Source organism: Octopus sinensis, linkage group LG11 (assembly GCF_006345805.1).
Source record: "Octopus sinensis linkage group LG11, ASM634580v1, whole genome shotgun sequence".
In the NCBI taxonomy this organism is placed as follows: domain Eukaryota; kingdom Metazoa; phylum Mollusca; class Cephalopoda; order Octopoda; family Octopodidae; genus Octopus; species Octopus sinensis.
Genome location: NC_043007.1, coordinates 60,945,871 through 60,958,728, shown reverse-complemented (window position 1 = coordinate 60,958,728; position 12,858 = coordinate 60,945,871). Strand labels below are relative to the sequence as shown.

Below are 12,858 nucleotides of genomic sequence, written 5' to 3'. Positions count from 1 at the left end.
TTACAGTATTTTCTGTAACTTTGTTACTGTTTATATTCATGGTGTAGTGTATATATTTTAGATACATATGCAATATTAATACCTATCATTAGTTAACTTGGACAATCAGATAAGTAAACCAAAACAAATAGGCTAGAGATTAAGTGATTAAAGTAGAGTTTAATCTGACAACATAAGAATGAGCAAGCCAAATATTTTTATAATGATCCAGTTTAAGAAACAAACTTTATCAACTTTCTATCTGTTGTTTTTCAGACATATACCCAGGGTTACACACTAAGATTGCTTTCCATTTAGAAGCACATTTTATCTTCATGTCCTCTAAGCATTAATGTGAAACTACTGTTGCTGTATCTTGGGAGAGTCATACCAACAATAATAAACACATGCACTGGTTTAGTGTCACTTTATTGTTCAGTTGGTTAATTATTTAGCCAGCTAACTTACCATTTGTTTGTTTAATGTGTTGGTTAAACAATCAATTGGTTGTTTGCCAAAGTCCTTTCATTACTATTCACAACATCATCATTGATATCAATTAGCTGGCTAAATAATTAACCAATTGACTTACAGTAAAGAAACGATATTGAACCACTGTGTGTGTTTATTATTTTTGGCATAGTGACCATCACCACAAGAAGATTTGTTTCAACACATGAATTCATATCAAGAATCTTGCAAACCAAATACAAAAACAAAAATTGATTAAAATTTTTATGTATAATAGAAAAATATTTTGTGTGGATTCAGCCATGTAACTAACATTTTAAAACTTCTGTTGAATGATAAGAGGTGCAACCACATCCATTAAGTAATCTTAGCTACTAGAGTGAAGAACATGCAAATAAGCAATATAGCCAAATATTGAGATTCTGGATAATCTGTAACAGTAAACAACTCAAAGAACAAGTCAATTGTACATATATTTAATTTGCAATTCAACAACATGTAGTGTATATAAAGATTTCTTAATATTAAATTTATAAAATTTAGAATTTTTATAATTTCATTAAATAGGATCTGATATTTTACATAATGTTTTTCCTTAGCTAGAAATTAGTTTTATGTTTAACAGTTAAAATAGCTTATGATAACCATTTAGCATGAAATATCACATGCGTCTAAGTTGTTTTTAAAAACTGAATAAATCTGTTGGTTTGATGGAATTTTTTAATGCTCATTAAATAAAAAGTAGAAAAGGTTTAAGATCTAAAAAATTATCTGGATACATATGTACCAAGGTGTAAACAGATGTAAGAAAGAAGGCTCTAAAAGGCAAACATGAGTGTTTAAAGTTAATACAATTATTTTTATTTTAAACGTTTATTTTGATTTTAATAATATGTATTACAAATGAGTATTAAGAATTTCTAAGCAAGTAGTGTTTATACCAGATTAAAATACAAATACAAAAATACATTTAAAAAAATAGGAAGGCGACATAATTGTTACTCTGAAATAAATAGATATTTCACCATACAACACTAAAATTAAAACACTATCATTAAAATAACAATCATGAAATTTAATGTAATGATTTACATTTTTTCCTTTCTCTTCTGTTTAAATAATTCTCACATTCCATCAGTTCTTAAGCTCCCTTCCTTGTATATATCTCTTTTTAAAGCAAATGTGGAGCAAAATACTTCACAAATGGGTTGTCTTTATCTTCTCCAAATATAAAATCTAGCCATGCATTTACATATTCATCCTGGCTCATTTTACCCACATGATCTTTCACCATGCATTCAAAAACTTTGTCAATTACCTCCTTGTTGCCATATCCAAAACAAGCCAATCCCTTTTCGAGTTCATCACACGTTATAAAGCCATCTTTGTCAAAGTCAAATATTTGGAAAAATAATGTTACAGCAGATTTCAGGCTGTTCCGAGCCATAAGTGGATCAACTGTCATAAGTTGTCCAATTGCACCAATATACTCATCCTCAGAGATTTTGGCACCATTTTTAATTGCTTCAGCCATTTGTGTCACCAATGGCATAACATCACCACTGTGTTCATTGTCAACCTTTTTAAACCCATCAACAAGCCACCCATAAATTTCTTTTGCTCTGTCCTCATCCAAATTGTACTGCACTGCAAAGCGATTAGCTATAAGTTCAAAGTCTTCTTTAGCCATGAATCCATCTTTTGTAGTATCCATCATTTTAAACCATACTCTTATTTTCTCTTTCACAAAGTCAGAAAAGTGGATTTTATCAGTTGAAATCTCTTCTAAATGTGACATTATGTAAAACTTTTTGTTGTCACTGAACAAGGAGAAACAAATGTGTAGTGACCTGTATGAAAGAATCCTGATCAAATGTTTACATTTCTCTGTAGGAATTATCCTTTTAAAGCAAATCATGATCAGATTATCTAGATTTAATCAGATTAGCAATTTCATCAGCAATAAGATTAACCTCTCAAATCTGCAGAAAAAAACATTATTCATTTTTTAATTGCATCTGGGGGAAATATCTATTACAAATCCCAAACAGCTTTGTAGTCATGGGAATATTCCAAGTATGAATCTGAGAATAAGCAGAACTCTGTGTTTGTGAAAGTGTCAAATGGTTGAGATATTGTAGTCATGAATTCATATTCTCATATATTCATTGTATCACTAGGTAGGAGATATTTAATTTTGTGTGGTTCTGTCTACTTTGTCCTGGAATCTATCCAAGAAGAGAATCATACTTTAATAGATTAATATCATAAAATAGAATTTGCAAGTTCCTATGTGTCATAGAAATGTGTGTTCATGTAATCCTTAAATTTTGAGGAAAAATTCTAAAGTTAACCATCTACATTAGTAACAGCTTATTAAATGAAAAGATTAAAATTTCTTTTACTAATTACTTTGTAGCTGTTACTCTCTTTTACTTGTTTCAGTCATTTGACTATGGCCATGCTGGAGCACTGCCTGTAGTCGAGCAAATTGACCCCAGGACTTATTCTTCGTAAGCCTAGTACTTATTCTATCGGTCTCTTTTTGCTGAACCGCTAAGTTACAGGAACATAAACACACCAGCATTGGTTGTCAAGCGATGTTGGGGGGACAAACACAGACACACAAACATACGCACACACACGTGCATATATATATCCATATATACGATGGGCTTCTTTCAGTTTCCATCTACCAAATCCACTCACAAGGTTTTGGTCGACCCAAGGCTATAGTAGAAGACACTTGCTCAATGTGCCATGCAGTAGGACTGAACCCAGAACCATGTGGTTGGTAAGCAAGCTACTTACCACACAGCCACTCCTGCACCTATTCAGTTCTCTGAAATATTTGAAATTGTTTTAAGGAACAATTGTTTATTTTTTTTCTGTATAGTCTTTCACTGTTCATTGTGTGTGTTGGCAACATTAAAGGTCTGGTATGTGTGTGTGATATAAATATACTTAGCTGAGTAAAAAGTAAGCAATGTTTTGAAACATGAAATTCATCACAATATATTTCAACAATGTGGAAATTTTATTCACCAAAATAAGTACCATTACAATCAACGCATTTTTGCCAAGGAGTTACAAGTTTGTTTATTCTGATAACAAAAAATCTGGAGCTGATGAGCTCTTTGAATGCACTTTCAGCTTCGGTTTGATTTTTGAACTCTATTCTCAGTAAACCATCAAGGTGCTTGAAAAAGTAGTAGTCAGTAGGAGAAAGGCCTGGGGAATAAGCTGGGTGGGGAAGAACTTTGTAGCCAACTTCTGGAGCATCATTAGTGAAATGTGTGGTCAAGCATTGTCATGAAGGCAATGCTTGACCACATGTTGCTTACTTTTTACTCAACCAGATATTAGCAATTACATTGGTTGGTAAACACCAGTGCTGTATTTAAATGTTAAAAACCTATTGATAATATTTAGTATCTCTATCTGTGCTAATGTTGATTGAGACCATAAGCAATAATGGTGGGTTAATTCTATTAACATTTGTCTATCATAGTTAATATTGGCAATGAGAAAATTAGTTGCAGTAAGAGCCATTAGATTCTTGGTAGGAAATGAGAAGTGAATTGTTCACTTTTCTTAAGAACTTTTAGTAACTAGATGTTAAATAAAATCAGTTTACAGTCTAATCTTGTTCGTAACTTACATTTTCTTGCACAGCACTTGTTAATAGAAGGAAAATCATAACAATTGTTGTGGTATTAGAAGAGTTGGATGCAGTAATAAAATAGTAATATTGTCTTCAGCAAAACAACAGTGCCAGAAAATCTGATTCCATATTCTTATAGTTGTCTCTAACAAGGACCCCGTGATTTGCTTTGTCTTCTCTGTTAACAATATAAGTCTTGTGTGAACTAACATGGTAATTTAAGAGTGACTGGGAAGAAATTATAATGGTTTTCAGCACCATGTGTCTCCAATTCTTTTCTACTCTTGACACAAGGCCTGTAATTTTTGGAGAGGGGGCCGGTTGATCTAAATTGACTCCAGTATGCAACTGGTACTTGATTTATTGACCCTGAAAGGATGAAAAGCAAAGTCGACCTTGGCAGAATTTGAATACCGCTAAACATTTTGCCCAGCATGCCAACATTTCTGCCAGTTTGCCGCCTTCCATATGTCTCCAATTATCACAGTTGTTTGTGATCTTCATGTAGCTCCAGTGGGGGGAAGTATACTTGAAATGTAGAAATGCATTGGATAAAGAGGGACTATCTCATGCCGACACTACAAAAAGACCAGCATTCAAATTGACAGCAGACCACCAGATACAGTGATTGATTAAGTAAAATGAAGGATCATTAAAGACAGTTGCTGAGGTACTCAAAATATCTGATGAGGTAGGAAACATACATGATAATACAGTTCTATATTTAAGAGATGAGGAATTATGTACATTATTTACATTTGATGGGCATATGGCGTAGTGGTTAAGAGCGCGGGCTACTAACCCGAAGATTCCAAATTCGATTCCAGGCAGTGACCTGAATAATAACAACATCAAAAAATACCTTAGGAATGAGAACCCAGGTTCGAAATTTCCCCAAGACACCTGATGAAGGCTGAAGGGTATATCAGCTGAAACATTGTGTTAACAACAAACAAGATGAGGACAAATATCCATCAAATGTAAATATGTATACATGATAATCACCTGGATAATCTAGAAGGTGTCATACTCAATAACTGACAGCAATAGCACTGTAAACTGCTACAAAGCAAATGAGATTCTTTAGAGAGAAAATTATGAAGGCACTAAATTGTTGGATTAGGATGTGAAGGTCGTAGAGGGAATCATAGCACAATTGATCTGTTAGAAATAACCTAGATGAGCAGTTTGGCTTTGTGCCTGGAAGAGAAATCACAAATCTTCCTAGTGAGGCAACAACAGGAAAAATATTTAGCTAAGATTAAGCCACCATGCTTAGGATTTGGAGAAGGCTTTTGATAAGGTTCCATTTTCTGTAATCTTGTGATCATGAAGGAAACTAGGCTTGTGAAGGCTGTATAAAGGCACAGTAAGTAAAATGAAGGTCAACAATAAATTTAGTGTCAAGGTAGAGGGTCCTCAGCTCCCTCTATTCGTCAGTCTTACAGGCCATTACAGAGGAGTTTATGGCTAGTCATCCATGGAAACTCCTAAAAACTAGTAATCTTATTCTTAAGGCTGAATCTATGGAAGAATTAAGAAATTACTTAGGTGTGAGAAAAGAAGACAGGACCCTTGGTATCATCAAGGAAATGGCTTTGATATGCAGAAAAGGAGTCTATATGCCATACCCAGTGTAAGCTATGGACACATGAGAAATGTAGTAGAACTGTTGGTAGGTTAACAGAGAAGGCATACTTGGTATGTGACATACTTTGGAACAATGCATACTAGGAGCATGCTGGAAATAGATTCTCTTGAATGCCAGTTGGCTCTCTAGAAGTAGAAGGTAACTTCCATTATCGAGGTGGCATTATTAGCCAGACAGTTGGTTTAGATAATGGGTTGGAAAAAGTTAAGGGAGATATTTCTGCTGCTAGTAACAAAGTTCTTTTTCCACCAGAAAGAAAGGCAGATTGTATGATGCTTGTGTTAGAACTCCAATGCTGCATAGTAACAAAATGGAACCTTTAAATGCATAAGACTAGAAAGAAATGATAGCAGTATGTTTTAATGGGTATGTAATATTAGTGTGTATTAACACAAGAGTATGAGTGAGGTGAGAGAAAAACTGCATATAAGAGAAATCAGCTGTTTTATGCAAGAAAGGAGGCTGTGGAGATGTAGACATAGAAGATGATGCTACATAAGGATAATGAGCATCTGCAGAAGACAAAAACTATAAATTAATTGGCATTAGGAAGGGCATCTGGTTGTAGAAACAAAGCCGGATGATATGTTTGATGAGCAGTATTGCCCAATAAGAAATGACTCAGACATGATAATTCATCCAACCCATGCTAACATGGAAAGAGAATGTAAAATGATGATGATAATAACTTTTTAAAAGTGGAATTTTTTTGTTGTCTTAACAAGAATGATATCCTACCTATTTCTACAGAAATTACAACACTGGGTAATATCTGTGTTGTTATGCAGCATGGTAGAAATAACAGCTAAATTTTGATAACAGCATACTTTTAAGAATAACACATTAAATAATGTAGTCCAAAGCATCTAATGTCTGACAAAAAAGACAAGATAATCAGGGTTGTAATGCTTTTTTAATCATAAGGTTGTTAATTAGGGATAAACGACAACAAAAATTTAAAAAATAGTCAAAGTGTTTTCGAAGATGGTGGATTAATAAGGATTTTGAGATTATTTTATAAAAATATACTGCATTGTAACTTGACATCTCAATTACAAGGTTTAATTCAATATCTGATGAAATTATCAACACTAATAAGATTCCAATACACAAACCTTCCTCAGAAAAAAAAAAGTGTTTATTGATCATAACAGAGGTCGGTCAAGCTGCAATCTATGTTTGCCTGTTGTACTGAATTTTCATTACTTGGCAATATAACAGTATTGTAACTGTGCAAAGCTTGCTTAAATTGTACTATGATTGAACTTGTAATGCATTTTCCAAGAACCTGCTGGTACTGCTACTGCTTCGAATATGAATTATGCAGTTTGAGCTGTCCTACAAAAGTCCTGTGCCAGTGTCACATAAAAGCACTCATGTCAGTGCCACTTAAAAGCGCTTATGCTGATGCCATGTTAAAAGCACCTAGCATACATTGCAAAGTAGAAATTAAGCCAAATCAGACTGGCACCTGGTGCAGCCCTCTAGTTTGCCAGCTCTGGTCAAACTGTCCAACCCATGCCGGCATGAAAAACAAATGTTAAAAGGTGGTGGTGGTGGCGGCGGCTGTTGTTGTTGTTGTTGTTTAGGAGGAGTATATGCTTATATCTTTCCCACAAGGATATTGGCAGCAAACTACCCATTTGCTCTACTACAACAAATTTAGATATATTATTATGGCCTGTAAAAATTTTTAAAAAGCTTTATTACAAATTAATAGTTCGATTCAATTCCATAGGGAGGTAGGACGGTGATCAGTATTTTGTAATACCTGGTGTGGCAAATATATTTACCCATTACAGTAATCCCTTGACTATTGCAGGTGTTATATATTGCAGGTGTAAATATATGTAGACCTGGATTTTTAGAGCTTCCTCTTTATCTATGTTACTTGCTTGGAAGTATTGTCAGTGTTGGTAAAATCTCTTGCAGTATTTCTTCTGGCTCTTTGTATTCAGAATTTAAATCCCACTAAAATCAACTTTGCTTTTCATCCTTCTGATGTTGATAGTATTCACTTATCTCTTCTCCTCAAAATTGCTGATCTTGTTTCTAAATTAGAATCAATTCTTAAAGGCTGAAAGCTGATAATTGCTAGAGTATCAGAAAAAATTTCTTGCCTTATTTGTTCCAGCTCTTTACACTCTGAGTTCAAATCCTGTTAAGATCATTTTCTTCTTTTCATCAGTTTGTGGGGTCAATAAAATCAAGTACCAGTTGGGTGCTGGGTTTGATGTAATTAATAAACCCTCTTCTTATTATAATACAAATTACACTCTTTATAAGTTAGTAAATTCTAATCCATACAAAAGATATCAGGAAGGAAAAACAACTCAAACAGGAGTACAAAGTAATTAATTAATTAATTATTTTTACACTGTTAGAAAGAAACAGAAAAGAGTTTTTGGGCTCTTTCTCAACAATTTATACATTTATCTATATAAAGTAAACCCAAACATTCTTGATAAAGCCCACTCAGTATGTTGACTAGAACACGTTTTCTACTGAGAAGCATCATTAACCCTTTTGTTACTGTATTTATTTTGAGATGCTCTGTGTTTCTTTCAATTACTTTAAATATAACAAAGAATTTTGTAAAATAACTTAGTTATCATTCAGCTAGTTTTAGGAACATAAATTGTGACTAAGGTTTGGTGGAAGATTTAAATTCAAAACTTATGAAAGCAAGACATTTGTACTCAGAGCCAAAGCCGGTTTCAGCCAGGTTTGTAACAAAAGGGTTAAGCACTATTGCTTCTGTTGACTTTTATCTATCATGCTTCATTAATGTCTGTTTCTTAATAAAGGATGGTCTTCTTCTTTACAGCATGAAATTGGTTACTTTGTACTTTGTGTTGTTTTTCTCTCCTGAGATCTTTTAGATATACTAGGTGCAACATATACATTTACCCATTAGGTAAACATAATAAGTCATTCACTTTGTTTGAGAAAAAATTAAGGGCAGTGTGAAAGCAAAGGATGGCCATTTTGAATTGTAAATGTATGTAAAATATTGATTTCAAATTTTGGCACAAGACCAGCAATTTCTGGGGAGGGATAAATCCATTACATCAACCCCAGTGTTCAACTGGTACTAATTTTATCAATCCTGGAATGATGAAAAGCAAAGTTGACTTTGGTGGAATTTGAACTCAAAACATAAAGACAGACAAAATGCCACTAAGAACTTTTGCCTAGGAAGCTAACAATTCTGTCAGTTCACCATATAAAGTATACATAAAATATTGTCATAAATATAACAATCAGCCTGTAAACTTCATTAACAAAAACATAAAACCTTTCATTTTATGATTACAGTAATCACTTGTTATATCGCGGTTCACCTATTGTGGTTTATTATTTAAGCTTATGACGATTCCTCCATGGTGTTGTTTTGCATTTATAATAAAATATATATATACAAATTATAAAAATAATTTTAAAAAAGTATGCAGTACAGTACTGTTTCTACTTTGTGGATTTTCACCTATCGCAGGGGTGGGGTTGGTGGGGTAAGAACATAACACCTGTAATAGTCGAGGGATTACTGTAAAGGGTAAATATATTTACCACACCAGGTATTACAAAATGCAGATCACTGTCCTACCTCCCTATGGAACTGAATCAAACTATTAATTTGTGATAAAGCTTTTTTAAAAAAATTTTACTGGGCATAATAATTAATATGTCTAAATTTGTTGTAGTAGAGCAAATAGGTAGATTGCCATAACCCCAGTGTAAATAAAGTGAAGTGAAATGGCGTTATACTAGGAGCTGAAACTAGATCATAAACCAAACTCACTGATAGCTTGATACATGCTTGTAGAAAGATAGTGGTACAGCTGATTGATGATCAATACATACCTGGTACTTATATTATCAATGATGGATATATAATAGGTAAAGTTTGAAAGTTGAACATCAAAAATATGGTGGCAAACTGCAAGAAGAGCATCTAACCATAGGAAAATCTGTCTTAAGAAAATTTCATTTAACTAAAGCAAGCATGGAAAAGAGGACATAAAAATGATGGGTTCTTTAAATTATCACTAGTTATTGACAGCCAACAAATGTACAGAGATGATCTTATTGATTTTTATCTTAACTATAAATATAAGCTGATACATATCTTTACCTTCTCAGTATACTGTTCTTCCCTTTTCATTTTAGCATAAATCCTTTATCACATTCTGGGTTTTAGCAGGTTATTAATGCAAACAACTTAGACATACCTTTATAATGGATTCCTATTTAATAAGCAGTTGTTACTTAAAAATAATTTTGTAAGTGTTATTGGTCAAGGTCAACTTGAAATCCAACCTTTTTAACCTCATCTAGCTGTAAGCAACATCTTTAGTTTTCCTACAGTAAAATCCTTTGAAATAATAGAATCCAGAGAAGTCAAAGTAGTTACGAGGGTAAGGTGTCACTCTATGTTCTTCATAATAGTTATGATTTCAAAGCAATTTATTATAACTATTGTATATTGTCCTTGGAGAAAAAGAATTACTCTATCTTCCTATGTATGAAATAACAAATATTATTACTTCACAATTGAATAGTAGGAAGGCTACCCAGCTGTAACAGTATTTTCTCTCAGTATTCAATAATTATCAAATTTGCATTTACTAAACACAATGGTTGAAACACCAAACATATATATATATATTTAGTGTCAGTGGTATGAAAACAGCATCTAGTGCATATGGAAAAGTTGTTGGCATTAGGAAGGCATCTAACAGTAAAAACCATGCCAAAGCTGACACTGGAGTTCAATGCAGTCCTCTGACTTGTCAGATCCTGTCAAACTACCCAAATTCTATTTTTTCTTTCTCACTTGACCGCTGGTAGGGGAGAATTTTTCTAGAATTTTTTGCTACCCTAAAATTTATTAATTAATGATTTTTTGGCTAATTTTGAAATTAAATCGGCAGTTTATATTTACTGCTGAGTAAACCATGTGAGCGTGGTGGATTTTGAAAATTTATAGCATATAGACTCGAGGCGTGTTTATCATCGCCTAGTGGATATATGTTAGTCCTTGGCTTTTCTGCTGACGAGGCAACGCCAGTGGTAAATGAATTAATTAAATTAATTTATTTACGAAAGATTGCCGAAACTATGCATAGTCCAGAAAGGAGAGGGTAAACGTTTTTATTTCTCTTTCCATTTCAGAATTATAACTATTAGTGGTTTGGAGTTTAGCTGCTCTTTCTAGTAAGTCGGATGTCCTATTATATATATATATATATATATATATATATATATACACACACACACACACACATATATCTTATGTTATAGATACATGCACACAGACATACATATATATATACACACACACACACATGCACATACACATGTGCGCACATATATGCTTGAATGTACAAGATTTGTTAGTAGAAAATTATTTATTCATAGTTGATGATTTACTTAGTTTCTCTCTATGTGCAATTAATCAGTTAACAAAAAAATATGAACAGCTGATCTTAGTTCAGATCTTCAACATCAAGAGCAATGCTTGAGGGTTGAGAATGATTCTCCACCAGATTTAACTTTGTGTGGACCCACACATGACTGTGTTGGCCAATGTGGGATCCACAAGTCTAGTTGCAGACCTGGCATTTGCTGTTCTCTACAGTTATGTCTATCCTTTTGATGTTTGGTTCATTCTGTGTTGAAATGTGGGCTCTATCATAAATGGTCAAAGCTGGTTGATGTCAAAAAGATTAACATATTTGAAGTGAATCAGTAATTTGTTGGTTTTTATTGCCTTTTTTCTCATGTATTTTAAATTTTAGTGGGTAACTTTTAGTCCTATCACACAGATAACGTCTCCAGAAAAGTAACAAGACAAACTGTACATTGTCCATGCTGTAAAATGGTTTGTGAATAGAAGGGTATCCAGTTGTAAAATCCATGCTTGTTTCCTAAAAAGGATGAATGAAGCAATAATTCAAAATAAATCTGATAAAGAATAGAAGCAACTCTGGTCTTGCTGCAGACAGGCAGTCTAGTGTTGCCTGTAGTGTGCTTGAGAAAATATTATCAGTTCAAACTGTAAAGTGACTGCTGATAGGAAGGACATCTAACTGTAAACCATGCAAAGAAAAAATGTATCAAAGATTGGTAGTTTTCTCTGTTGCTCTGTGCTTGATGACAAAGGACTGAAATAAGTACTGAAACAAAATGCTATAACAACTGTCCATCTCAAGCCAGCATGAGAAAAACAGACATAAAATGATGAACTTTATTATAATATTCTGGAGTCTATTACTCTTAACCATTTTCCTCTCAATACAATTTAAACTGAGGAAACTAAGTTTTGTATCAAACCAAGTGACAATAAGTTCATTTAGAGTTTGACGACTAAATAGGCCCCTTGAGGAAACTAAGATACTTTACCAACCAATTGTCATTTAACAAGTTAATTTCATAACCAAGTAGCTTATTCATTAATTTTCTTAAGTGGAGTTAACAGGTTTATCCAAGTATTCAGTGTGCCATCTCAATTCACAAATCAAGAGACTAAGATCTTATTTCTTCTGCCACCATAATGCCTCTTACAGGGTGTTAGGGCTAAATATGAGGATTACTTTGTCTCCATTTTCAGGAACAGCTTGATGTATTTGGTGAGTTGTCAATGGCATTGGAAAGAATAAAGATTAAAGTTGTAGTTGAGAAAAAGACATGAAGGACTGGAAGTCATTTGAATATAGGAAAAGATTTATCTGTATCTTATTGTTTGGCACCAAGTATCAAAATGCCGACATCATGACTGCTGCTCAATGCTCAATGTGAACACTGCAAAGGCTGTAAGGTGTGACATGCACAACTGCAATGGAGACTACAAAGCCATGGCCAGCAAGAAGGTGATAGTCTTTGGATGTGTCTCCAGTGACAGTGATGTCATGCCGCCTCACATCTTTGAATAGGGCCCTAAGTTCAATTCAGATGCTATGTGAAGCTGCTGGAGAGGGTTGCTGCTGGAAGACCATATTGTGTGGCAGCAGAATTAGGATCCTTACCATACCTCTGGAAATAGTCAGAAGTGGTTGTTAGAGAATTTCTACACTTCACTAGTCCAATTTCT

At 33.6% G+C, this 12,858-nt stretch overlaps 1 protein-coding gene across 1 annotated transcript; it reads right to left on the bottom strand.

Annotated features, from left to right (window-relative positions):
• Positions 1-1,551: 1,551 nt before the first annotated feature.
• LOC115216981 (sarcoplasmic calcium-binding protein-like) lies at positions 1,552-2,338 on the bottom strand. The gene has a single exon (XM_029786465.2). The coding sequence runs from the start codon at positions 2,246-2,248 to the stop codon at positions 1,622-1,624; it is 627 nt and encodes a 208-aa protein (XP_029642325.1). The 5' UTR covers positions 2,249-2,338; the 3' UTR covers positions 1,552-1,621.
• Positions 2,339-12,858: the final 10,520 nt, after the last annotated feature.

Bases quoted from the DNA above. Each gene is read 5' to 3' on its own strand.
- LOC115216981 (XM_029786465.2), bottom strand. From the start codon at position 2,248: ATGTCACATTTAGAAGAGATTTCAACTGATAAAATCCACTTTTCTGAC.